The sequence below is a fragment of the Corvus hawaiiensis genome, chromosome 2 (assembly GCF_020740725.1).
Source record: "Corvus hawaiiensis isolate bCorHaw1 chromosome 2, bCorHaw1.pri.cur, whole genome shotgun sequence".
Classification (NCBI taxonomy): domain Eukaryota; kingdom Metazoa; phylum Chordata; class Aves; order Passeriformes; family Corvidae; genus Corvus; species Corvus hawaiiensis.
The window spans coordinates 32,228,530-32,255,470 of record NC_063214.1 but is presented as its reverse complement, the minus strand read 5'-3'; the positions used below and the strand labels follow the sequence as shown (position 1 = coordinate 32,255,470).

The 26,941-nt window shown below is 43.7% G+C and overlaps 1 protein-coding gene and 1 gene segment (V, D, J or C); one reads left to right on the top strand and one right to left on the bottom strand.

The window, feature by feature from the left end:
• Positions 1 to 53: 53 nt before the first annotated feature.
• Positions 54 to 26,594, top strand: LOC125321773. The segment is given in 8 exon segments: positions 54 to 294; positions 721 to 1,018; positions 6,732 to 6,744; positions 19,679 to 19,718; positions 22,537 to 22,872; positions 23,255 to 23,272; positions 24,381 to 24,487; positions 26,274 to 26,594. Coding segments are annotated over 8 exon segments (882 nt in total).
• LOC125321771 (trypsin-like) lies at positions 2,434 to 6,903 on the bottom strand. Its single transcript, XM_048295073.1, has 5 exons — positions 5,584 to 6,903; positions 4,706 to 4,874; positions 3,842 to 4,095; positions 3,075 to 3,211; positions 2,434 to 2,689 (listed from the first exon to the last, which is right to left on the bottom strand). The coding sequence occupies exons 1-5, from the start codon at positions 5,621 to 5,623 to the stop codon at positions 2,540 to 2,542; spliced, it is 750 nt and encodes a 249-aa protein (XP_048151030.1). The 5' UTR covers positions 5,624 to 6,903; the 3' UTR covers positions 2,434 to 2,539.
• Positions 26,595 to 26,941: the final 347 nt, after the last annotated feature.

Genomic DNA, 26,941 nt, shown 5'->3' with positions numbered 1-26,941 from the left:
CTCGTGCACACCCACGCTCACAGCCAGCAGGAAGCCAGAGGAGCAGAGCACATGCACCTCATGGCTGCCTGCAGGTGTCATTCCCCACCGCTCCCGGACAGCCAACTGCCTTGTCACATTTCAGACTCCCTCTCCCTCCCCTGCCCACCCACTGAGAGACGCATCTCTTCCTCTCCTCCTCTCCTCTTTGCACATCTCCGTGTCTGTGCTGTCACCAGGCCCAGGTTGCTGGAAGGAGGTGGCCTTTCTCTATGGATTTCCCCCGGTTCCTTGTGGCCATCCTGCTGCCTGTGGGTAAGTGGGCTTCCCTTCCCCTTCAACAGCTGCACTGGAGCTGCTGCTGCCTCCTCACCTGTGCCCCCAGTGCCCCTTCCCCAAGGCATCCAGGGGGAGGATGGGCAATGAACCAAGGGAGCTTTTCCACCACCTATTGAATCAGGAAACTCTGCACAGCTACAGATTTCTTTTTTCCTGTCCCATTTCAATACTTCACCTGAAAGTACCAAAGTCATTCTTTCTCAAAGCAGATTTACCATTGTATTTAAAACTGGTTTGTTTGGGGCTTTTTCATCCCATGTATCTTTTTTGCAGAAACAGGGCACTGTCCCACAGCTTTCTGGTATCCTGGTGGCGTTCCATCCCATGACACACTGCAAGGATGTGTATTTTTGTCCTCTTCAATGTATTTCACTTCCCACATTTCTTCTCCTGTCTTTCCAGGCTGGGCCCTTCAGCAATCACCAGATACAGTCGTCCGGGAGGGAGACCCTGTGACTCTGGAATGTTCTGGATCAGGGAGTGCAATCAGGTCCATGTACTGGTACAAGTTGCCCATGGAGAAGGGTGCCAGCATGCAGTTGGTTGTATACTCAGTGGAAGGTGGCAAAGCAGATATTGAGAAGGAATTCAGAAATCGCTTCCAGAGTAATGGGACTCGGAACAACCGTTTATCTGTGAAGATAGATCATGCCCTACTCAATGACTCGGGCACATATTTCTGTGCTGAACAAGATCCACAGTGACTCAAAGGCTGGTGCAGCACAGCACAAACCTTTCCAGGCAAACAGGGATCTGCCACCAGCACACACTGAGCCCTGTGTTTGACCGAACGCCATTTTCTTCACTTGCCCTCCAGCTCTTCAGGAGAGACGAGGTTATGCTTGTCTGTCTTTCTGTCTGTGCATCTGTCTGTCTTCTTCATGGTCTCTAGCAGCTTCTCTATTCTTTCCCATGGGGGAATCACCTTTTGACTCTCCTTTCTTCTTGTCCTCACTGTCTCACCTCATTTCTCTGCCATTCACAGAGAAATACTCTGTCCCCCTGACCTTTCCTCTCCATCCTCCGACACCTTCCTATTTCCTTCATTCTCATCCATCTCTCCTTCCTTTCAGTCTGCTACCTCAGCTCATGCAGAAGCACCATGTGGAATGCTTTGCACAGCGCCTTCCTTCTCCACCAGCAGGAAGGACAAGGCCAACTGGTCCTTGGCCCCACTGGTCTCCAGGCAATGGGCACACAGCTGCGCAGCAGGGACCCCAAGTCACACCACTACCCTGGCATCTGAAGAATCTGATGTTTGTGATGTAGCCCAAGTTTTGAGAGTATCCAGGGACTGTAGGTAAAGAACCCCAGGCACCAGCAGATGCTCATGGCTACCATCACTCTCTGAGCCTTTTTTCCTGCCCTCCTGCAACTTTCATTTCCAGTCCTCCTTTGAGGTTTTTTTTTCTTTCCTAGATTTTTACTTTTTTTTTACCTTCCTGCTCTCCTGCTTCCTTCCTTGCCTTCCTCCCTTTCTGGCATGTGTGCCAGCTTCCCTCCCATCCTTAAGTCCTTCCTTCCTGCAGCTTTTCTGCCCTCCTTCCTCTCTTCCCACCTTCCTCTCTCCTGGCCTTTTCTTCTTGGGATTTGGGATTGTAAGGCCTTGTTCTCAGACTCTGCAAGCACAGAACATGACATCCCAATCAGCCTCCTGACAAGGACCAACTCTTTCACGTGGCAGGTCCAAAGTCTCTACTCCAATGCCCTGCCTCCTGCTGACCTCCTGTCAAAACACTTCCTTCCTCCCTCTTCCATTCCTCCCTTCAGTGGTATAAGCAGGCTAAAAGAAAGGATGACATGCTGCAGCTGGTAGTGTTCTCAGAGGAAGGGGGAAAGGCAGAACTTGAGGATGAATTTCAGAATCACTTCAAGAACTGTGGAAATGTGAGCTATTGCTTGTCCTTTTCAAAAAGAACATAAATAATGTTCTGTTCCAGAAACAAGAGCAAGTAACCGACTAAAAGATTCCTGATGAGGAGTCGGTAAAGTGTTCCAAGATCCCTCCACTTCTACAGGATTACAAATATTAAATCCTTTCTCCTGAGTGGCATTCACTGCCTCTGTGCTCCATATCACAGCCCATTGAAGTTCCCAAAGAAACAGTGCACAGAGTAGGGGTGCCTGAAAGTCTTTATTAGTTTTTCATAATTTTTGCTTGTCCAGACCCAAAAGAGCAGAAATGATGATGAGAAAATACAGGTCACACCAAAGGAGTGTCTCAGTTGGCAGCTATGGTGGACTGGATCCAGGAGACGTAGTTGCAAACCTTGGTGTAAACTCCAGGATAGCCCCTCTGGGCACATCCGATACCCCAGGAAACAATGCCCTGGAGCTCTCCATTGCAGACCACGGGACCGCCGGAATCTCCCTGTGCACACAAAGGATAGGGATATTCAGCAAATGGCATCAGCCTGAGCAACGAGCCAGAGATCCCTGAGATCACTGACTTTGGCGGAAGCCCTGTCAGGCTTACTCTGCACAGAAGTTCTACAACGGCCCTTTCTGATTCCCCCTCTCCACCTGATGCTACTGTGCCTGACTTTAGCTCCAAGGGCACCACAGCTAAGGATGAGTCAGCTGCCAGTTTTTGTGGTACTTGGCAAACATTCAGGATACGTGCGCCTGAAGCCTCAGCTGTCATTCAAAAACTCAGGTGTGCCAGTGCAGTGAGTATAGCTGAACTCTGTAACGTGAAGGCCTCTTCAGCTGGGAAAAGGCAGGAGAGAAATGAATGGGAGAGGCAGATGATTTACCTGGCAGGAGTCTTTTCCTCCCTCCAGGAATCCTACACACATCATGTTCTTGGTAATTTGCCCAGGGTAGGAATCAGAGCAGTCGGCGGCGGAGAGGACCGGAGCCTTCAGGCACTGCAAGGTGTCTGGGTAGTTAGCTACAAGGAAATAGGGAGAGATGGCTGATGGCATTGCTGAGTCCCTTTCAGAGCTCAGAGAAGATCTTAGCAGAAAAGCAAATGCTGGACACATTCTGTTCTTGCAGCCATCCTGCTTCCTCTCAACAGTAAGCACAGCATGGGTTCCTTCTGTAGAGATGCAACAAATTCTACCCAAGGACCCACCACTCTACACTGCAGCCACCTCAACTTTTTGGGTACCTGGAATTCCATCAATTTACAACAGTGGGGCCACTCCTGTGCCAAATGCCCTGGAAGAAACCAGAGCCTCAGGAAAACCGTCTTCTCCTCTGGTGCAGGTCTAGATGTCATCAGTGGAATAGACACCACTCGCCATGCACATCTCTGACCATTGGTGTAAGAGAATGGAGGTCTCTAGTAGGAATTCTAGATCTACAGTCTCGGACTTCACCCTTATTCTCAGAGAACTGACAACTCTGTTGACATGAGCTGAATCCACTATGCTGACCCTACACTGACCCATCGCTCAAAGAAACCCGTGCCACAGCACTTCTCTCTGTTTTAGCCTGTCCTGTTGGGGGTTAATGGTGAGGTCTTGGAGACTGTCCCGGGCCCCCAGGGGGCTGTACATTCCCCCAGAGTACTCACTGCCACTGCTGAGAGTGTTGCCCCAGCCAGAGATCAGGCAGGTGGTGCCGGTGGCCACGCAGCTGGTTGGCAGAGGAATTGTCTGGACAGCTTTGGTGAGCTGGGCTGGGGTGGCCAGCTTGATGAGCATGATGTCATTGTCCAGGGTGTAGGCACTGTAGCCAGGGTTGCGGATGACTTTAGCAGAGTTGATAAACTGCTGTGTGGATTCTGTGAGAGCCAGGTTGTGTTTCCCGAGCTGCACTTGGATGCGACTGGAAAAGAGAAGGCACAGCACGTACTTTACTGCTACTGGCAGGTTGAGAGGAACCTCCCTGTCACTGAGTGCACTTGCTCCAACATCACTGCCACAGAAGCTCTCTGGGGCAGGTGATCTTTCTTGTCTGCAGGGAGCCCTGGGGATCCACACTGAGACCTTAACCCACTCCCAGTAGGAGTGGTGAATTTCTCCAGGTTTGCAACTACATGACAGCAGTTAAATACATAGCAGCACTTCATACAAATGTTCTGCAACAAATCAAACTGCTCTAGCCTGACCTCACTCCTTTTCCTGTTCTCCAGGGAGAATGCTTTAGCAAGATTCATGCAATTGATAAGAAATCACTTGATAAGAGCTCAGCACTCGTTGCTTGATTATCCCCTTGTTATTTCAGACAGTGCTCTGCAGTCACAGAAACATTTGCAGAAGTGGAAAAGCCCTCAGGATGCCTCGGCCCAGCTTCCTGAACGATCCACCCATCCCTTGGCTGTGTCCGGTCAGAATGGAGGCACTTACATATTTCTATCTCATAGCTCAGAATTCCTGCTAGAAGTGAACTGGAAGACAGAAGTAGGTTATAGAAGGATGTCATTTTTTCCACTCACGATTTGTAGCAGTGAGCAGCTGACACGACCCACTGGCTGCTGATGAGGGAGCCTCCACAGAAGTGATACCCAGAATTCAGGGACACCTGATAGGGCACAGAGTTCTCTGCACAGGTGTAGCCTCCCACAATCTTGTCATCATCATCTTCAGCAAAGGTGGGGAAGGCAACTGCGAGATAAGAAGGGCCATGTGTCAACAGCTGGCCTAAGGTAATCTGGTGCCCTGTGACTGCCTCTTTGAAGCCCCTCATTGTAGGCTCCCCTTCTATGGACACTCAGGGCAGCAGTGGTGGGCAAGTCTAAGGCACATTCATTTGCTGCAGCCTCAGAAAAGAAGGGGATCAGACTTACACTGGTGCCTCTCATATCTGCAACTAAAGCCCTGCTGGCTACTCCCTGAGGGAACATAAGGACATAGAAATGTTCTTATGTTGGACCAGATCACAGGTGTGTCTTTCCCAGGACCCCGTTTGCAGAAACAGTCAAGAGTGGACTGCGGGAAAAAGTCAAACCAAATGTGCAGTGACATTTTCTTGGAGCACCCACCCAGCGTCCAACATTTTGCAGCTGCTTTAGGACTTCCTGGGCCAGAACTATTCCTTGTGCACTCCTTAGTCCTGAAGAGGGAGGCAGCCTTTTTCTGTAGCTATGGCCACATCTCTATAGCTGGGTCAGGAACCTCTATGAAGGCGTCCATTCCCCAGGTTGTGGCACAAGGCATTATGAACAGACAGAAGACAGAAGTTGCAGGGCTCCACCTTCAAACTTCTGCAAGTCGAAACTGGACTTGGCTTTCCCACAATAGGCCACCTTGCAATTTTGCTTAGAAAATCAGCATCCTATTAAATTACAGAAATAGAAATAAAAAATATACTCACCAGCCACCCCAATAAAGGCGAGAAGCAGCAGGCACTTCATGGTCTTGATTCAACCTCAAGCCCAGGCAGGCCAACTGGAAGTCGGAGCTGCTAGAAATACGTTTTTGGTAATGGCCTTATCTCTAGTCCAAGGTTTTCTCCAGACAAAAAGTACACAGTGGAAAATTTGAAGATCCAAATGTGGGCATTAACAGGCATTGGTAGAACGCACAAATAACATACCTGTTAATCATAAACCTCTGCTAAGATAGAGAGCTATTTTAAATTATTCTAGAGGGTAGCCTTCAATCTAAAAATACATTTTGGCTTTGGAAGATGTGTAGTTGTTTGTCTGTCTGATTCTTATACGCAGCACCTGTTGAGAAGAACTCTCAAACCTCTTTCAGATTCCTCTGTGCTGATGGTGTCTTTCTAAAAAATGCGTATTTTTACCAGAAGCTGAATATTGTAGGTAGTAGACAGAAAGATACAATGAATTTATTGGAAAAAAAAAAAAAGCCAGCAAAGCCAGTGGTTAACTTTGTTAAGTTTATTTCAGCAAATTCCTTTTCTTGACTAATGTGTGTTTTTATCGTATGCAACACAGTGTTTTCCTAAATCAAATTCCTGCATTGTAATTTCAAAAGGGAGGATAGAAAAACTATCCTGTGCCCCCCATTGCTTCCCAAGTTAAATAATTCCAATATGGCAATGCTCAGCATCTCCCTTTCCTAATTTCTCTCTCCTAGCCTGTATGAAAAGATCTGCCTAAGTACCAAACCATGTTTTTATTCATCTTTGGAATGTTCTACAGAGACTAATTTTTGCCACACAAGAACTTCAGTATAATGCTGATGTTTATGAATGTAATGTAGAGGAGCAATAATCCTGCAAACACAAATGGTGAGATCTTCTGAAATCCCTCTCTGCAGGAGTGGGGATTTCTGTCATGATGCAAAGTTTACTAAAGCTTAATGCTTTGCTGAATAATCATTTTCATTTTCCAAGCAGCTGCCAACTTCATCATGTTAGCTCCTGAAAGACACAGGATTCTCTCCAGAGACAGTAAAGAGAAGCCGTTTGTTTGGAGATGCTGGAATAGCTTGAGAGACTAAATAGGAATACTCTTCCTACTCCATTTCTTGATTAATTTTTTTGCAGGCCTGGAGGATTGATACACAAGTTTGTCAGTGTCCAGATGCAATTTTTTCTTCATGATAAAGTACAAGTCCAAGGCCGGTGACTCCTCCAAGGGGGTGCATGAATTCTGTTGGCCTCTAAACTGGCATCAGTGCACCACTTTCTTACAAGCATGTTTTATCCTGTGACAGAAAGAAGGATTTAGAAGCTTCCTGTGGCAAAGGAAAATGTCCATAATAGGACTAAGAGTGTCAAAAAAAACCCAAAGCTGTCCAATCCTGTCATAACTAAGCAGAGCAAGAAAAGTTTCCAGTTTACAATAGTGTTTTATTTGATCTGCGGATTTATAATTTCTTTGTCCAAAACATGCCATTGGCATAGAAACAGACTGATATTTTACAACAATATTTTTCCTGATCAATAGCTCTCATATCCTATTAGGTAACTCTTAGGCTACGACTGGTTCCCTTTCCTTCTTTTTAGGGGGTTTCACATTTGGTTTAATGTCCACACAAATTTCAGAGGAATTAGGAAGTGAGCATTTGAATCAGGAAGCTTACTCGCCTTTATCTTGGTACTTTTTATTGTTTTTCTTTGTTACTTATTTAATCTACTCTGATCTTAAACTTATAAATTATTCTTAACAGCAGCATGGTATAGGGCTGGCTGATAATCCCCAAGAAGAACAGGATCTCTGTGCTTCCCTATGCTATGTGCTTAAATCAGCAGGAGAAGACTCCCAACCTCTTCCCAGGCTACTGCTAAAGCTCACGGCCAAAGATCTGGATAATAGCTCCGGTGACTCTTGTGTTCCTAAGTCCTTGATGGCAGGTATCTAGTGAACATACCTCACCCAAGTCTCTCTCATTCTCCTAACAGCCTTTCTGACACTCCTAGAGGCTCCCATGACGCCCAGAACTCCAGGGCGTGTGCCCTGTTCACGGGGCAAACTGATGTCAAATGTAGGCAAATAGTGTTTCTGACTCATGATTCAGACAGTCTCGGAGCAGCCCTTCAGGCCTTTCCATGAGAACTGTGAAGGATGAACAGACCCGTCTGAATTACAGTTGAAATCAGAACACCTCTGATGACCCTGTTTTCTTTCTTTAGGAGGGCAAATCCCTGTCTGAAACATTAATAACTCCTTCTGCTCAGTGCTGCCAAACATTCCACAGACCCACTGAAAGGCTTTTTACAGGATCCTTCAAAGAATATACTCAAGTATATATCCATTGCTGCAAACAAGTTTCTCATTGCATGCAGTGATGCTGAAGTAGAAAGCTGGTGGCTCCAGGGGCACAGGATGGGGGAGGGCTGGTGACTGAAGGGCAGTTGTGTTAGGTTTTATCAATGGACAAGCAATGGCAGCTGGTATTTCTAGAACTCCATGTTCCTAGTTCAAGTATTTCAGTCAGCTGTATCATTACAGGACTCAGATAAAGGAAATACATTTGTCCAGACTGATGCAAGATCCTGGGAAAGAGAAACCTGGTAAGACCATGGGCTGCCAGAGATAAAACTTCCCATAAGCATAAAACATGAAGTTTCTGAGCTTAGTCCTTTTACATTTCAGTCATGGGTTTGATCCCCTGTATGAGCCATTCACTTATGAGTTGGACTTGATGAACCTTGTGGGTCCCTTCCAACTCAGAATACTCTGTGATTCTGTGATCTCACAGAGCTTCATGGTGGAGTCACCATTTCTACCCTCTTCCCAAGTGTCTCCTGCCAGTGAGGTGTTTCTGGACAGGCACACCTAGGACTGGGAACATCAACTTCTCAGTTGCTGGGTGGCCAGGAGAGTGTTTGGTGAAGGGCTGTGCATCATCTAGTCTTTGCATCTGTAATCGATATTCAGAGACAGGCTGCTGGCTTATGATGTTCCTGTGCAGGAGTCTTCAAAGTGGGGTGCATGCACCCCTGGGGCTGTGCACAACGATGCACAGAGGTGTGGGGTGGAAGCATTAGAACTTTAGTGTTATACATATATAATTATCAGCTACTAAATGTACATATACTGGGTGTATGTGTTTAGAAATACTTTACTGATAGGGGTGTACAATGAAATATTTTTGGAGAACACTGTTCTAGTACTGTCAAAAAGTATTTCACATGGGGTTTCTTATATTTTGCTATAACATCCAGTGTCCAACAGTGTCCAATTCTGCAGAGCCTTCATGTACTCTCTGACTTCTTCACTATCCTGCAGCAGTTCTGGTTTTTGTTTATTTTTGGGGGGCAAAGAAGGAAAGTTATGACTTCTTTTAGAGTGCCTGAGCTCAGGAACTCGGAAGGGATTCTGGATGACTGTGACCAGAGGCACTGAGGGAATAAATAGTAAGAAAAGAGCATGATACTAGGGAGGAGGGTAGGAAAATCCTAAGAACGGGGTCCCACATGGCACCAGATGTGGTTATAAAGCCTCAGCCTTTGAGGTGGGAAACAGACTGTGTCCCAGTAATCTTCAGCAAATGGCTGGACCAGAAAGAAAGGGCTTTGAAAGGACATGGTGGATGGGGGAGATCAGATTTGAAAGGATTTATTTAATCCATCTCATCCAGCACATGATCTGCAAGAGAGCAGCCTGAAGAACCTTCCCTGGAGGGTCTGTGTACCCCAAACTTCTATGAACTGGGCCACTTCTGGGAAATTTTAACATCTCCAAACCTAGAAGCTGACTCTTTGCTATAAGAATATGGGATGGAGAGTTAGGGAAACAAAAAGGAAGACAAAGAAAGACTGGGAAAAGTGTAAAAGTGGTGACGTAGAAAGTCAGATGGTCTGAAAAACTCGGGAAGAAGTTTAGAGGTGGAAGCCAGCAAGGCTGGCACAGTGAAATAGAATGGATGAGGAAGAGGAACTTTCACCAAACAAGCAGACAAGCTGCTTCCATTAGAAATAGAATTAGACTGGACTGGTTGGGGATAAGAGTTGTGAAAGGAGCAGCATGGGTCAGAATGGGCAAGGGGTGACAAGCCTGAGGAGGAAGGATTTCTCTAAGAATTTTCTGCAAAGATTTGGCCCTGGAGAAACTTCCTGTACTCGTGTAGACTACTGAAAGGAACTGGCCTGAGGTGCCTTAAATCCCCTAAGACTAAAGAGCCATCTGTTCACAGTCACCACTGACTTGGATACAGTCCTAGTTCAGACCTTATGCACTAAGCCTACATGTAGGTCTGAAAATGGGTTGTCAGTGCTTTCCTCGCATTGCAACAGGCATTTTTCTCTATCGTTTGGGACAGGGAAGCCCACCTTTGCCTGATACTTGTTTCATTACATTAGTTTCCAAATCCAGCACAAACCTCTGCTAAGCCAGTACTTACTGTTCCCGGTTTATGTTTAAGACTCTTCAGTAGGAATCATTTCCTTATTCCTTTGGTTCTCTTCCATGTGTGCAGTGTACCTCAGCCCTTTCCTCATTGTCATAACTCTGCTACAGTCTCTTTTACCCTTAGGGAGGAGATCTCACAGTTTTCACAAGGCTCACTGGTAGGCTGGGCTGACAGGGGGGAGGCTGCCACAGCTCCAGACCCCCTGGTCCAGCTGGTAGTAAGAATGAGAATGTCTCCCCAGTTGACATACAGATAAATACCAAGCATACATACATGGATACACAGCTGAACACACAGATCAACGCAGATGCACCCACAGAAACAGCACCAAGGGCCTCATCTTTTGTCCCTCTTTGGCTGGGGTCCATAGTGGGAAATAACGGTTCTAGGCAAGGGTTCAATAGTGGGAAATACATGTATACATAGGCACAGTGAGCAAGCTTTCCATAGGTTTCCATGCTTAGACACTGAGTCCTGTGGCTGGCACTGGACCCCAGTCAGCACATGTGCCGGCCCTTAGACCTCTGAGCCCCCAGGTTCTGCAGCCCCATTTCAATTGCCTTTATGTCCACACACACACACAGAGCTCTCACACATCTCCCTCTCCAGTAAATGCCTGGGACTCCCCTGCTCCCTACGGTTGCCACCTCTCACTGTTCTTGCCATTAGAGACACACACCTGGAGCCCAGGTCACCTCACTTACTTGGCAGATAGTCTGGCTTCACGTTCACCAGTGATCACACACTCACACACCCTCCCTCGCCCAGCTGCCAGCATGGTGAGCACATGGCCCTTCTTGCCTGGGCCCTACTCCAGTGTCTGCTGCTTAAGTTCACTCACTTTGGTCTCTCCAGCTGCTGGTGCCTGTGGTCTGACTCCAGCTCCTAGCCCTTAGATGTCCAGACACAAAACACATGCACACAGAACAGACGGTTCCTCCCTCAGGTAAATACTTAGAAATGGAACTTAGTAAGACATGGATACACTGAGCTAAGCCAGTACAAAGCATAGCCAGACAAGCATACTCATCAGCATCCTGTTTATCTGTGAGTGGCCCCTTTTATAACTGTATTCCTCCACTTTTCTGCATCTGTTCTTCCCCAAATACAGTAGTTCAGGGTCTTACTTGGGAAGCTTGACCATACCTGTCTTTATCTTGGTACTTTTTTGTTTTCTCTTCTTTCATCTTTAATCTTAAAAGAAAATAGACTGAAAGAATTAGACATTCTGAACTGAAAAATGAAAGGGTTGTCAATTTAGCTACTCTTCAAAAGGCAGTAACATAGTAAGCAATTCCTGAGAGACACACTAGAGGTCCTGAGTTACATCTTCCAGGTACATCCTTCCTTTGGAGAGTCTTCAATCATCTTTTGTTTCCTGAGACAGAAAAGTTACTCTGAATAAAAATCTTCATCCTGGAATGAGTAATAAATTCTAACATATGTGATTAGAGAAGAAGATGTAGCCCAAATGCACTGAAATGATTTTGCCTTGTCTCAGAGTTCTTACACAGCATCATCTTAGTATTAATTCTCACAGTCTCCACGATCTGTTTCATTTCCCATCAAATCTCCAAAGCGGTTTCTCCCGCCAGGACTTAATGTCTGATTACTACTGGAAAAAAAGGCTTTAAACAGGTTTGGCATGACAGACAATAATCAAACTAAAAATCCTTTGCTGTCTCTGTGCAAAAGGCATGCATTTTGGGACATTGATCAGAGCAGGAGTTCTTATGGAACTGTCTCAACAGGGTCCATGGAAGTGTCTAACAGTGACCCATCCTAGCAGTAAGGTGAAAGGGCAAAAGATCAATAAAATCAAATGAAGAACAAGTAAAATCAAAATAAACCTTCCATAAAAAGAAGAAAAGGTTGTGAGGAGTAAAAGCTAAAAATATGCATCAAAGGATAATCGGTGTCGAAACATAAAAGAATATGGAAGGATATTAAATTTATTCAAATTTATTTGCTAACTGATGTATTGATTTGGAAAAAAAAATCAAAGAAAAATGTAAAAATTATGGAAGGTAATTAAAAAACCAAAAAGGTCCATATCACCTGCAATTCCTTGACAAGTCACTGAAACTGTAATGTCTCCAGCACAGGGCTCAGCCTCACTTCAGCACAGGTAAGGAATAATTTCTCCTGAGAAAACCCACAGCGGCAAGAAATGGCCAAAACCATACTTCTTAGATGCAAAGTGTCCATGACACTGGAGATCATACAAAATTTTTATACACCATATAAAATGCATTTTCGTTCCTGACTGGGAAGAAGCTATAGCTTCTCAGGTAATTTCTGCTAACTCGCTTATAAAGAAGGATTTAAAAAGTGAGATAGGGAACATTCACTACCAAGTTTTTGAGATTCCCACTGCTCTGAATCATGCAGGATTCAGGAACTCAGCCTTAGTCCCAAAGAAAGTACAACATTGCCAGGCTCACAGACAGAACATGCCTTTTATATAAATATCTAGAAGCCAAGGGAAGATATAAATCTCTCTAGAGCATCAGGCAAATATGGGAGAGGGGAAAACAACAAAATGTGAAGAAAAAGAGAAAACTTCAGAAGTATCCCTCAGTTTTTGGAAGATGCAATATCAGGATTACTGAAGATCATTGGAATTAAATGTGTGTGTTTCATTAAAAGAACTAGGGAGAAAAGAAGCAGTTGCAATGATAGAAGCTTTTTGAATCTTACATAATCAGAAAAGAATGGAGAGGTCTATATATAGAACTGTATAGAATAGAATAGAATACATTCTATATATAGAATAGGCTAACTAGGATGTATCTGGCAGGCTAGAAAAAACCAGGAGTGTTCATGAGGTTTATGTTTAACTACAGTTTTTACTTTCAGAAAAAATGGCTGGCAAAGATGTCTTGTTTTTTGTAAAAGTGACTTAGAGCTCCCAGAAAGATTAAATGGCTGGGAATGTGCATCCCTGGCTGGAAAACTGAAGAAATTAGGGTATGATTAAACACGAATTTTGTGCCTTTGCTGTCTTGATCTATCATCTTTGTTTCTGACTAACAAGTTCTGAGTTGTGAGGTACCATGCTCCATATATTAAGAACAACTCTTCAGAATGAAAGAATACAGGTGTACTTTTGCTGGAAAGCCTTCTGCAAAGATGGCCCATCCACTGATGTAAATGAGTCAAAAAGTTATTTATGAATCCACTGATCCCAGGTTCCTGTCTGATCTCCAACACCCAGACCTTCTCAATCATGGAATGACAGCTCAGCATTCAGCCAGCAACATACTGGTCTGCAGGAAATTCCTCATTTTTGCCAGGAGCTCAGAATACTGCCTGTCTTGTGGAAAGGCTAAAGCAGAACTTGAAGCCACTTGAATATGTAGCTTTGCTTTGAATAGCTCACCAAAGAAAGTATCAAAACTGGACAGTCCCTTCTCTCTTCTCCAGGCTTGACAGACAAATCAGAGCAAGGGGAGGGGCATCAGTGTCTCTTACCTCATGGTGAGTAGGAACACATTGTCCTGGGACAGCTGAGAGCCATGCTGGCTGTTTTGCTTGCTCTTTTACCTGGTGAGAGACAGCAGATCCATCTGCAGCATGGCTCTCACCCAGGCCATGCAGGGCTAATGTTAGGTAGAGGACCCCTTCGGCCATCATCTGTACTCCTACTCCTCACTCTCTCTTGTTATCTCTTTCTAATGCAGGTGTTGGGATCGGAGCCTACATTGCACAGTGGCCAGAAAAAACCCTAAAAAGAGCTGGAGACTCTGTGACCATCTTCTGTTACCAGAATTACAGTAACCTTGCCTATGTGTTCTGGTACCAGCAGCCTCCAAGAAATGGTTTGAAGTTAGTTGTCAGCGGTAGTACATGGACTCGTAACTCTTACGAGGATGGTTACAGTGAGGCCAAGTTTGAAGTTAACAGAGAGAGTACTGAATACACTCTGATGACAATCAAGAATCTGACACCCAAGGATGAAGCCACATATTTCTGTGCTGCGAGTGATCACACGGTGTAGCAAGGGGGTTGTGCACTAAGATAAAATCCCCACCTTCTCTGAGTGAGAGATGGAGTCTTTGAAAAATGTGAGACAGTCAGGAGAGGGGCAGAGGAAGAGCAGAAAGAAGACTAGGAAGAAGTTGGGGGAATAGACGCAGTATGTTTTGAAGGGGCGACAGAGCACTGCAGCAGCCTCTGTCTTCAAAAAAAAAATTATAAAATCAGATCCCTCCTTCCACCATCATTTCTTTTCAGTGCACAGATATGCCCTGAAAAAGAGTTGTTGCTTAACTTTAGCAGGTTGTGGTCAAAAGGACTGAATGTTTATGGAAAGCTTCCTAGTGTCTCTAAAACAAATCTGTAAATCTCAGGGAGTCTCTGTAGTATGGCCGGCTTCTTTGTAGCTGCTTCTTCTGTAAATTCCAAAGAATCCAGGACTGGTATAACTGATGCAATCGCTACTTTCCTGTGAAATTTCCCACTAAAAGGATATCATTGTTAGAAAATATGTCCCTAAATGTTTCTTCCTTACATGTTCTAGTTTTATCTTGTCTGAAGTCTTATACAGAATAGCCTCCAAAGCCCAAAAAGCCTCCTATGAAAGACTTGGAAATAAAAATCAAGGATCTGTGTCCCCTTTGTTCTCTCACTCACATTTATTTGAATTCATGGCCTGCAATTTCCTTTTGACAGGCTACAATGAAACATTAAGGTGAAACAAGACTGGTCTCTGCTGGCATGTCTTGGAAATTGCCTTTTGAACATGCCCTGAGGAACTGATAGCACCACATAGTCTTTAAAAACTAATAGAGGGGTGACTTCCTTCTTTTTAAATGAAAGACACCTCATGGAAGAGAGTCTGTTAGTGACAGTAAGGACATTAATAGAGCTCTAGACTGGAGAGGAAGACAGAATAATCTTAAATGAATTTTAGTACAATGGGTTAAGACCCTGAATAAATTGTGTTGAGATGAGAGGCAGACTAAGACCGAGGCAGGAAAATAATATTCCACTATTAGTTTTATTATTTGGCAGTGACAGCCAAAAAAAATCCTAGAAGTATTTTTGGAAAGAATTCAATATATACAAACAAATGTTCGATATAAACAGACATAATTAGTGACTTAAGTACTCAGTTTCCTGTTGTAGAAGAGAGGACAACCTAGGGCATTCCGAGATGACCTGTCCAACACCTTGTGTTCTGTAGTCCTATCTCTTGATCCTACATGTTACAGCTTAGTCTATGTTTATCATTCCCTTCTCTGGGACACTAAGGGCTCTCCCCAGCTAAACAGGCTATATCAGAAGTTATGGCTTCTTCTGTGAAATCTGAAAATAATAGAAAAAAAAAAATCTGTGATTTTCCTAGTAGAATGACCTTGTTTTGAAGGATTTTGTCCTGTGCTTTACAGTCTATCTTTCATATCAAGACCAATATGAAAAACATGTTTACTGCAGGTACTTGGTTAGGTTGGTAACTATGTGTTGACACTTTGTGAGAGAAGACTGGGCCTCTTATGCTTAAGGGAGGGAGATAAAAGTAGCCTGTTACCTGTTCCCATCAGTTCCCATCCCTTCAGACAGTCTGCAGAAGGAAGGCTTGCTCTTACTCCTAGATGAAGCCTTTTCATAGGAGAGTCACAAGCCCTGGGAGGATGCTCTCAAGCAAGACCAAGCTACCAAGACAGACACCAGCCTGTAGTAAGCAAATTACCCACATTGCAAACCAGTTGCTGTGGGCTTGAAGTTGGTTTGTCATCCTGGGGGCAGAAGAGAGAAAGAGTGGAAAGGAAAGCAGCCTGGAACACTGCCAGGATGCTACCAAGTGAAAAATTACTGCATTTAAAGCCAAGCAAGCAAAGAAAAGAAAAACAAGTGTTAGCTTTTTCACTATAAGCAAAAAATCTTGAGATTATAAATTGAGGGATAATGGATACACTAAGAGGTAATTGGACTATCACATAGAAATGGCAATGGCAAAGGAAGGATGTGGTCTGTGGTTCTCTCATGGTTTAACCCCAGGCAGGATCAAGCCCCACTCAGCTGCTCGCTCACTTCCCACCAGCAGGACTGGGGAGAGAATTGCAAAAGCACAAGTGAGCAACTCGTGGCTTGAGGTAAAGGCAGTTTAAGAGGCAAAGCAAAAACTCTGCACAGAGGCAAAGCAAAACAAGGAATTCATTCACCACGTCCCATGGGCGGGCAGGTGTTCAGCCCTTCCCAGGATGGCAGGGCCCCATCACACGTCACGGTGACTTGGGAAGACAAACACCATCACTCCAAATGTCCCTCTCTTCCTTCTTCTTCCCCCTTCTCACCCGTTTCACATACTAAGAATGATGCCACAGGATATGGAATACCCCGTGGATCAGTTGGGATCAGCTGTCCCTGCTGTCCCTCCTGCCAAGTTCTCATGCACCACCAGCCTCCTTGCCAGCATGCTGGTATGAGAAGCAGAAAAGCCCTTGAGTGCTGTGCAAGCATTGCAGCAATAACAAAAACATTTCTATCTTGTCAACAGTGTTTGCAGAACAAGCCCAAAACACAACCCCACCATAGCCACTGTGAAGGAAATTAGGTCTACCACAGTCCCCCTGAACCAGCAGAGGTTCTCATGGCAGTCCTTCCTGGTTGACAAAACAGGGGGTGGAGCCATGGGTGGGATTGTTTTTGTAGGAGGCTGTATCATTGTGGGGACAGGGGGATCCACAATGATACATTTGCCAGGAAGGCTTTACAAAAACCCAGAGGTGCATGAGCCTTGTGGCACAGCATGTGAAGGCAGCTGCAGAGCATCCTGCAGCAGAGCAGACGTGCTCTGCCTTGGTTTCCCTTAACAGACCTTGTATTCTGGGACTTACTTTCATCACCTGAGAACTGCCCTCTCTGGGAAGCAAGCTAGGAAATTCTGAGATATTGAAATTAATTTTCAGCAAACCACATTGACTGCAGATGCACCTAAAGCCCATCAGAACATGCAAAGCAGGAATTAGTTTTCTGATTAATTTTTCCTGATTCGCCAATGTTTGCAACAGATGACAAAAAGGTTCTTTCTTAATTTGGTACAAGTGTTACAAGAAGAATTCTACACATGTAGCAGGTATCTCTCAGAGGCACTTCATAAAATGTGTTGGGGTTTTCTCTCTTAAATAAGCCTCCAATATCTGCTGACTGCCTCATGCCTGTGAGAACAAAGGTTGCCTCTAATCCTTGTCCCTACTGTCTCACTGCAGTTCTTCCTAATGGATATCAAGGGTTTGTCTGGGACCAGTCAACAGATTCTTCTGGGCTCTCCTTGTGTGGATTGTTTTAACCTATATAGAAAATTGAATGGGATCCTGAAAGACTATTCAAGACAGCTGGCCTGCCATGGAAGGGAAAACAAAGGGATTTGTTTTAGTTCACTGCCAAAGGTGGATCACCTGCATTCGATTATGAAAACCACAAAGCAAGTATCATTAGATTATTAACTTCACAAGTTACAGAAAAAAAAGGCTTCACGATGCTTGGAATACAAGACTGACAGTAAGGAAGTTCTAGTTGCAGAGGAGTTCTATTTCTAGACAGTGACAACCTTTGGGTATGTCTGCTTGTTTTTGAGATGTGCAAAATGAGAATAGCAGGTAAAATCAGTAACATGACATAGAGATTGGAGAAAGATGGCAAAAAGAACTTGGGGTCAAATGTAGAAAAAGTAAACAAATCTGGGAAATGCTTTTATGAATTCTACAGATTATACAATTGATTTCAAGCTGGTTTTCTGTCAAAACCCTTCAGACAGAGACTTGAGTGATGTGTGGAATTCCAAGTGCAGAAACGATTTCTTAAGCTTTTGCTCCTAGTAAGCCCGCTGCAGTGTATCCCTTCTCTTAGCTTATGATACATCACTTTGTCACAGTGTATAATTCTGGTTTGTCTTTCGGCAGTGGCACAAAAATTACAGTAATGGGTAAGAAATTTCTGTTTTCTCTTGCAATTCACTTCAAATGCTATGTCTTCCCATTCGAGAATTTCATTATTATCCTCCCTTTGATCATTAAACTGGCATTCTCCTGGTGTGCTAGCCACCCTGTCTACTTCAGAGAATAGAATAAGTTGAGTCCTCTAGGTAGGGACACATCTTTCATTTTGAAGAACTGAATGAATGCATTTTCAGTAAAGAAAAAGCTGCCCATAGAAAGAATTAGGATAAGGAGTGGCATAAACAACGTATGCATGACATAAAAAAATGTTTTGTTAATGAGTCAACATGCAAAAATTCTCCAAAAGTATATCTATTCTCTATAACGCTGGTTCTGCTGGGGCTACGGATGATTAAGGACAAGTCAGTGAAAAGCTGTTTATCTGTCTGCAAAGAACTGACTTACAGTTCCACTTTGAAGGGGTCTAGAAAACAAAATGAAGATGACACAAGCCTAAATTACCTTGGATCTTCCCAGGGTAAGTTACAGCATGTGTTATCTCAGATAACTGGGAAAACAAGTGTGCTAGCATTTTTGGTTGATAAAACAGGAAGCACAAATAAATACTCAGCTATATAATAGGCAATACTAAAATCTCTCTGCAGCTGCTTAAGTGCCTGTTGTTACAGAAAGTAGCTCTCCACAGCAGACCCAGTTTCTTTTCACTAAACAGGCTCACCAGGATGGTGATAAAAATAACATTAAGGACAACGTCTTACTATTTCAGAATAGTTGCTAAACAGCCACTGAAAACCATAAAAAAGAATGTATGATTTGTTTCAAAGAGAAAGAGCTCTCAGGGAATGTTTCTTTCTGAGCCACACTGATGGATTTGGACTGTCCAAATCTGGGGGAAAACAGGACTGCTGCTGAGATGCTGATAACCGATGGTGATCTCTTCTTCTCCTTGCGTTGCTCCTGGGAATTGATGCCTCAGATATTTGTACCACATTTGTGCCACTACAGAATAAATTGATAACAAGTGGTAAAATTCAATCTCCATATGAAAAAAATCAGGGATCAGCACATTTTTTTGATCTCCAATATTTACCTGAGGTGCCTGAGCTGATGAAAATGAAAACACTGATCCCTCATTGACCATAGTAATTTATGCAGCTAAATTGAATAATCATCACCAAGAGAACATAGGCAATAAAAGCAGAGACTTCCTTCCAGGGAAAGAGAAAGGGGGCAAGTTTAGGAACTTCCACAAAGAGCAGAATGGACCAGGACACTGTGATATCTATTAAAAATTATTTTGCAAGAAAAAAATAGGCATTTATTTTACAAATTAAGAATATTCATAATGTTGAAAAAAATTAAAAAGAAATGTGGTTATTTAGCTGAGAATAAGAAATTACTCAGTCTGCACATGGGAAATATTTTGTAATATTCTAATGTGACACCTGGATAAATTGGTAAATATCCTCTAAAGAAATGGTGGAAGCTCCAGCAAGTGATTCACCTAAGCCTGAAGCAAAAGGGCTCTGGACAGGGTATTTCTGATGTTGATCTCACCTGTTCAGACACACAGATTTGCTGGTGTTCCCTTACAGACCTGTTTTTTAGGAGACCTGAGATAAATGTGTTTCTTCTCTTGCTGGTACCACATGAGGGGAGGGTTAGTCCACAGGCTTGGCTCAGAGGACTGGGAGTAGAGGAGAGGTTTTTCTGCAGCTGCAAAATGGTGTGAATAATAAGAGACTGTCCTTTGGCAGTGGGACAAAACTTACGGTCATGGGTAAGTCCAAAGTCAGATCTCTGTGATCTATGTGATACTGGTTTAGGGGACAAGAACATTCTTAATTAAAAGCTGAATGATGATAATTTTTCATACAGCCATGAGAGCAGGATTAATGCTTTACTGGTTGCTTATTAAATGAGATGTGCTATTACAGAAGTGTAGGATTTGGAGGCACAAATGTTGAGGTCCTTGTGTCTGCAGCCTTTGTCTTTCATTTCTGGGAACTTCACAAAGGGAGAAGGGAATAAATAATTTTGTTTCCTCCCATTCTCCAAGAAAACACTATAGAGGTTGGGAATGAAAAACGCTTCTCTGGTCTGCAAGTTTTTGCAGTTCATCTGTGTAATGATCCAAAGCAGCATTTTGGAGGTAGAGTCTGGATTCTCCAGTGTGCTGAATCAGAGAGGGAAAGAGTAATCTTGCTGGCACTTTGCTTGCCTCTCCATAGATGGTTGGCAGGCTGTCTAAAGTTGCTTTGGGGTGCTTGCTTCTGCTAACAATCCTTCTCACAACTTCTACTGCTCAGCAAGGACTGTGTTCTTTTTCTCTCCGCATACTTTTCTCCCGTATTCTTTTTCCGTGTCCCCATTTGCTTTCTCGTTCTTCTCCCATCCCAGCAAAGGATTTAACATCACCTATATCAAGGCAGGTTGGAATCACAGGGCAAAGTTACCTTTTCCATCTGCTACTGCCCCATCTGATAGCAAACTGTAGAAATACTCAGTGGTGCCTGATCCTTTAAACAGTACCATTTTAAGGAACAATGTGGCTGGCAGGAAGAGCATAATGACACTGTGCCTTATAGCCTGACTTTGTACAGCTGTGCAAACCTGCAGCTTAACTTTGGAGTTGGCACTGTGCTCAGAGTTATAGGTAAGGAGTTGTTCTTAACCCAAGTGTTCCGTGAGGGGAACACTTGAAAATTCCCCTTGCATTAATGATATGTAGCATATACACAGATGATTTTAAAATAAAAGTAGCAGGGAAAGATAACAAGAAATTATGAAACTGACCTTGCCATGATGGGAATGGAGGAGCTGTGGTACTTTGCTCTCAGCTGGGTGAAAACTGTATGACAGGGAATGCATGAGTTTATGCATGGAAGTGATCAAGCTTTGTATCAGTGTCTACCATGAGCAGTGTGGAAGACCAAAACAAAAGGGGCTGCTGATCAGACTTTTCCTTCCAGTTCTTGCTTTTAGCAGTCTCCTTATTCCATTTCAAGCATGCTCATTTTCTGGTTTTCTTTGTCTTTCCAGTAGTTTCAGTAGTTTTATCATTCTTTCTTTCTGTCTCCATTTTTCACCTACCTTCCCCTCCTTTTTTTGTTTGTTTCTTTCTTTCTTTAGTCTTTTAAACCTCTCCTTTTCTTTTGTGTCTTCCTATCTGTTTCCATCTCTTCACTCATTAGCTGTTTAGGCTAGGAGCAGAAGAATCTGTCAGAAATACTTCTGAATAGGAAAAGAAATCCTAATGCCAAGTACTAGAAGGGAGAAGTAGAAGCGATCAAACTCTCTTTGTACCCACTGGAAGGAAAGCAGAGCAGTGCTAAACCTTCTAGGCAGTCCTCTCTATTAACATCTAAGTCATCTAAAGTCTGTACAAGCCCACACAGAGGCAGCCCAGGGATCTTTGCAGAGTGAGCACTGGTGGTCACGATTAAGGCAACATTTGAATGTAAACATGAGGGCTTAGGGGACAAGATCCATGCAAGATATTAATTTCTGCTAATTCTGCTAGCTCTCTTCCTCTGCAAAGGAGAGAGTGATCAGGAAGAACAGCTACAATTTATAGTGCCTTCATACAAAAAAACCCAACCTGGAGTAATAATTTTCTCTTTGGCTCCATAGTTTTCTCTGCCTTTCTTTTTCCAGCGGCACTCTACAGATCTCATGGGTTTCTCATGCTAGATGAGCAAAAAAGGCACTCTAAATAGTATATGCAAAACCCCCTGGCTTTTAGGGTCACTGCTTGGCTTCTGAGTAATTTCTCATTGCTGTCTTGTACATGCTTTTGACTGAAGTCTGTTCTCATTAGTCTTACAAGTAGGTATTAATCACTTTAAGGCAGGGAACAACTGTTGGTTTGTGAGTGTATAGAATCCTGCATCATTGGGATGAGATTTGGGAGAGTGGGTAGCCTAGGATCAAGGCTTCTTGTACCTAGGATCACCTAAATAATAAATTACATAAAGAGATGTTTAATATTCTTGGAAGTGGATTGCACGTTAAGATAAAAGGCAAAACCTGTCCCTGGCAGATTCATGTTACCTGCTTCAAGTGTTCTTGACTTCAGACAGTGAGAAAGATCAGCTCTTTCCTTCCTTCCTTCCTTCCAAGTCATCTCTTAGATGGGGGACCAAGTAGGGTATCCCATGACAGTATAATTCTGAACGCTGCAATGACCACCATGTCTTAACTCCATCTCCAGGAATGTACCTCAGCCTACTGAAGAGACTCCTATCTATTAATACAGTATTGCAAATACAGGCCTTACAGCAAAACTGGGGACGTTTCTGCCCACCTGTTTGCTCAGCTCCTTTCCAGCTGTCTATTCTTCTGACAGAGGCAATACAAGAAATTCTTAGGCTTGTGCATTTCTGTGGCCAGACCCTTTATGTTTCTGTGTAACGAGTGAAACCAAATGCTTCCAGTGTCCTTGTGTCTGATACCCAATAGACATTAATTGTCCAATAGACAGCTGCTAAAAGGCCAGGTCTTTCAGGAGTAACAGGGCACAAACTCAGGACCATTTTCAGGGGTTTCTGATTGCATAGAGTGATGGAGGCTCTGGGCCATGTTGCTCTGTGTTTCAGGGAAGAACGATGAAATCATACCTCCAGCTGTGGCCATCTTTTCCCCATCAAAGCAAGAGATCCAGCAGAAGAGCAAGGCCACACTGGTGTGCCTGGCCTCTGGTTTCTACCCTGACCACCTGACTCTGGCCTGGAGGGTGAATGGTGTGAAAAGGACCGAAGGGGTGGGGACAGATGAGTCCTCCACACGGAATGGGAGTACCTACTCACTGACCAGCCGACTGAGGATGCCAGCCTGGGAATGGTTCAACCCTTTGAATCGCTTTGAGTGTGTTGCCAATTTTTTTCAGAATGGAACAACGCAATCAGCGCAAAAATTTATCTATGGCGATGCTGGTGAGTAAAGAAAGACCCCCCCCCCCATGCTGTACAAGATGGAAATCACTAATCAAAAGAGCATGTGCTACGATATGAAACACATCTATATAGAGCTTCCATGCAGGGTGTTGTTATGCAGAAATACATGTCGAAATATGTCAGTATTAGCATGTGTCTCTTCACATTCCTGGGCCTTTGTACCTACATTGCCATTAAACATCTGTAGTTTCCTCAGGCTTTCCACTGACAAATCTCTGTAGTATAGTAAGTTGTACAGTATAATAAAACACTTAATAATGTAAAATGAATGAGGCAGTGTTTTGTAAATGGAAATTTCTAAAATCTGTGTTCTGTTTGCTTTGAAGAGAAACATGACTTTCAGTTCATTTTTGTCTTTCAGGTTGTGCACTCACGGAAGGTACGTGTGGCTTCTCACATAAAGAGAACTTTGCCTCTTCTCTCAGGCAAATATCAGTGTGCATTTTAATTCCAGCTTTACTGACACTAAGTACAACGGGCGGGAGATATCTGCTGTATGAATAGCTTCTACTTTCTCATCTAAGTGATTTGTATGTGACATTAAAGAAGAAAAAAAAAGAGAAGCAAATTCTTTGGGAGGGCTGTTTGTGCATATTGTATCTAGCTCTGTTTTGGGGTTTATCTCTTCCACATGATTCCATTTTGAAAAAACAGAAGAAATCATGGAATCTTCCTGTAGACTGTAATTTCCTCTTTATCACCTCCTCCGCTCCTAGACACTGACTTCTGTTGGGAATATTCTTGCTCAGCCATGAAAGAAATGATCCCTACTTATCCAAGTGATTTTGACATCAAGATTCAGGATATGACATTCTGAAAATTTCTTGGTGTCAAACTCAGAACACTTCCCGTGACAAGCCACATCCCCCTCCACACTGGTGTCACGTATGGAGGATAGCCATATTGCAAATTACATTTCTCTCCTCTTTGTATACATATTTGCACACTCCTGTTTGTCACCCACTTCTTTAAGGCTTCAGGAATCTTAAGGCTGAACCAAGATTGAGCTGGTATCTCAACAGTACGGCAACCCCTTAAGAGTGAAAAAATCGACAAGAATAAAAGTTCTCGAAGTTATTCTGGGCTTTGTAAAACTTCCTTGAGCAGCACTCATAAGGCCACTGACAATAATGAGACAAAATAAAAAATTGGTATCTTTTGATGCAGCCTATTCTGCATTCCTAACAGGAATGTTCAGATGAACAGCCCAGTTTATCAGTAGGTGTGGCAACACCGCACTTTGCTAGCATAAAGCCAATCTCTGTCTTTCCTGGACTTGCTTTCTCTTTTGGTTCTTTGAGTCCCTATGTTCTGTCCCATCCCCTGCTCTCTGGTGTCAACAGAGCCACTCATTCAGCTCGGCTTCCTTTATGTTGCTTAGCTAAAGATTTCAAGGGTTCACATTTGATAAAAGCTCCATTAGATCCAGCATCTCGTGATGATGATGATGATGATAATTGAATACACAAATGGTGCTTGACTTGCAGAGTCGTACTTGCGGTATGGAAATTCTCTGAAGCTCACTTACCTCATCCTCTGTGGCAAAGCCTTGGTCTATGCAGTTTTGGTGAGCGGTCTGGTGTGGACAGCCAAGGTAAGTCCGAGTGCCCCTGGAAGGCTGGGCTTCCTCACTAGTCAAGGAAAAGTGGATGCAGGCTAAACCTGCTCTCAGAGGTGTGGTTGTTCTGCATGGGCTCTGCCAGGCTTTGTGCAGCCTGGCTTGAAAAATCACAAGTGATGGGTTTTCTATTACTGTTTTTCCAGGACTCAAATAAAATCAATGCCATCTAGCAGAGAAATTCCTTCTCACAATCCTCTTTAAACACGTGAAAAAGATGAGAGTTAAGGCGAAATTCTCCAGAAAGTAAATAAGGGAAATATCAGCTATATCATGCTTTTCCGTAACCATTGTAAAGGGGCTTATGCCTGCAGTGAAAGTAAGAAGCAGTTTTTTTGAGGTGATACAGGGGATAAATCTGATCAAACCTTTACAAGGACTTACAAAAACCAGTGGGATCAATCTGAACAAATGGGATAAATTGAACTAACTGCCGGGAAATGCTTTTTATTAGTAAGTTTTTTCTATGGCTAAAAGATATACCCAGTGAGAGCAGCAAAAGCCTCAGCACTTGTCTCTTTTACAAGCAGAACAGGGAGATGTATTTGAAAAGTGACCTGGTAGAGTTGAGGGCAAGGATGATGAGAGTCTCAGGTATAGTTTTGGTTCTTTTGCAAGGATATACTGGACGGGGTAGATTTCTCCTTTTCTGGATCATAGTCATAGAATCACAGAATGGTTCAGGTGAGAAAGAACCTTTAAAGGTCGTCTAGCTCCACCTCCACCCTGAAATGGGCAGGGGCATCTTTTGCTAGACCAGGTTGCTTGAGCCCCATGCAACCAAGCCTTAAACACTTCCAGGGATGGGGTATCCACAACTTTTCTGAGAAACCTGTTCCACTCTCTCACCACTCTCACCTGAACAAATTTCTTCCTTTGATCTGAAGTTACCCCATATTAATTTAAAAGCAGTGCCCTTTGCCCTGTCACTGCAGGCCTTGGTAAAACATCTCTGTTTTTCGTAAAAGCCACCCCGCCCCATTTAATGAAAGGCCTCAGGCAGGCCTCTCCAGAGGCTTCTCTTCTCCAGTCTGAAGAGGAGTTGTTGTCTCAGCCTGTCTTCATACACTAGAGCCCTATGGCTATTTTTGTGGGCCTCCTCTGGACCTGCTCTAACATGTCCTTGTGTTCTTGTGCCGGGCCTGCAGAGCTGGCCACGGAACTCCAGGTGCCGTGGTGGGGGTCACCTGAGAGCAGAGCAAAGGGGCAGAATCGCTTGCCCAGGCCTGCCAGCCCCACTGTTTTTGATGTAGGCCCGGATATGGTTGCCCATTTGGGCTGCAAGTACACAAGGCGGGCTGACCTACAACTTTCCATCCACCAGTATCCCAGATTCCTTCTCCAAAGGGCTGCTCTAAAGCCATTCATCCCCTGGTCTGTACTGATCCTGGTGGTTGCAGTGTTCATGTGGGCCCAGTCTCTAAGTTTGTCCCGGTCCCTCTGGATGTCATCCCTTCCCTCAGACACATCAATGGCCACACAGCTTCATGTCATCTGTGAACTTGCTGAGGGTACACTTGATCCCAGTGTCAATGACACACTGATGAAAGTATTGAATGGTTTTGGTCCCAGTAGAGACCCTTGAGGGAAACCTTTTGTGACTGGTTACCACTTGAACATTGAGCCATTGCTGGTAAATCTTTGGGCAAGGTCATCCAGCCAATTCCTGTATTTGTTTCTGCTGTTTGGTGCTCCTTGATGTTGTTATTATCATTGTTATTTTATTATTCTCATTATTTTACTCCATTTTGTTTTCAATTAGACTGGTGCCAAGTTATCTAGAGAATAAATGAAGAGCCCTCTTCATCACATCAGCAGGAAGACAGCAAGTTCTCAATCTTTCCATAGCAAAGTGTCTATGATTCTAAGAACTTCTGCATATAGTTTTCTTGTGATTGTCTCTTGCCCTCCTGTTCTTCACTTTGTTGTAATCACTGCTGAGTTTTCTCTGTACTTCCATATCATATTGTATCCTATTTTATTGTAACATCTCTTTAAAACTAGCACCTTTGTAATGCTCAGAGGCTGAGAACTCATCAAATTGATTTAGGAATAAAGTTTTAGCTCCTTTTCCCTTGAAAAAGCATGAGTTCTTGTTTTTAATTTGGTCTTCACTAGTAATGACGTCCTACTATACAATTTTCAGTGACGAATAGCATCTGAAGGAATTCCCTTTAAAGATCATTCACTGATAATCCTTATAGGAATAACTTACCTGTCATGGGAACAGTAGAGACTCATCCAGTACTTACACTGTGTACCAACAAGCGGAGCAGGGCTGCAGGCTTTAGAGGCTTGCCCTCACCAGGGGCTGATTTTGAGCCAAAATAGATGCATAATTCAAAGGTGATAGAGAAGGAAACAGAATTTCAGCCAAATGAGAAGTGACATCCTTTCACATCCTATCAGGAGAGGCATGGCAGCTGCCTT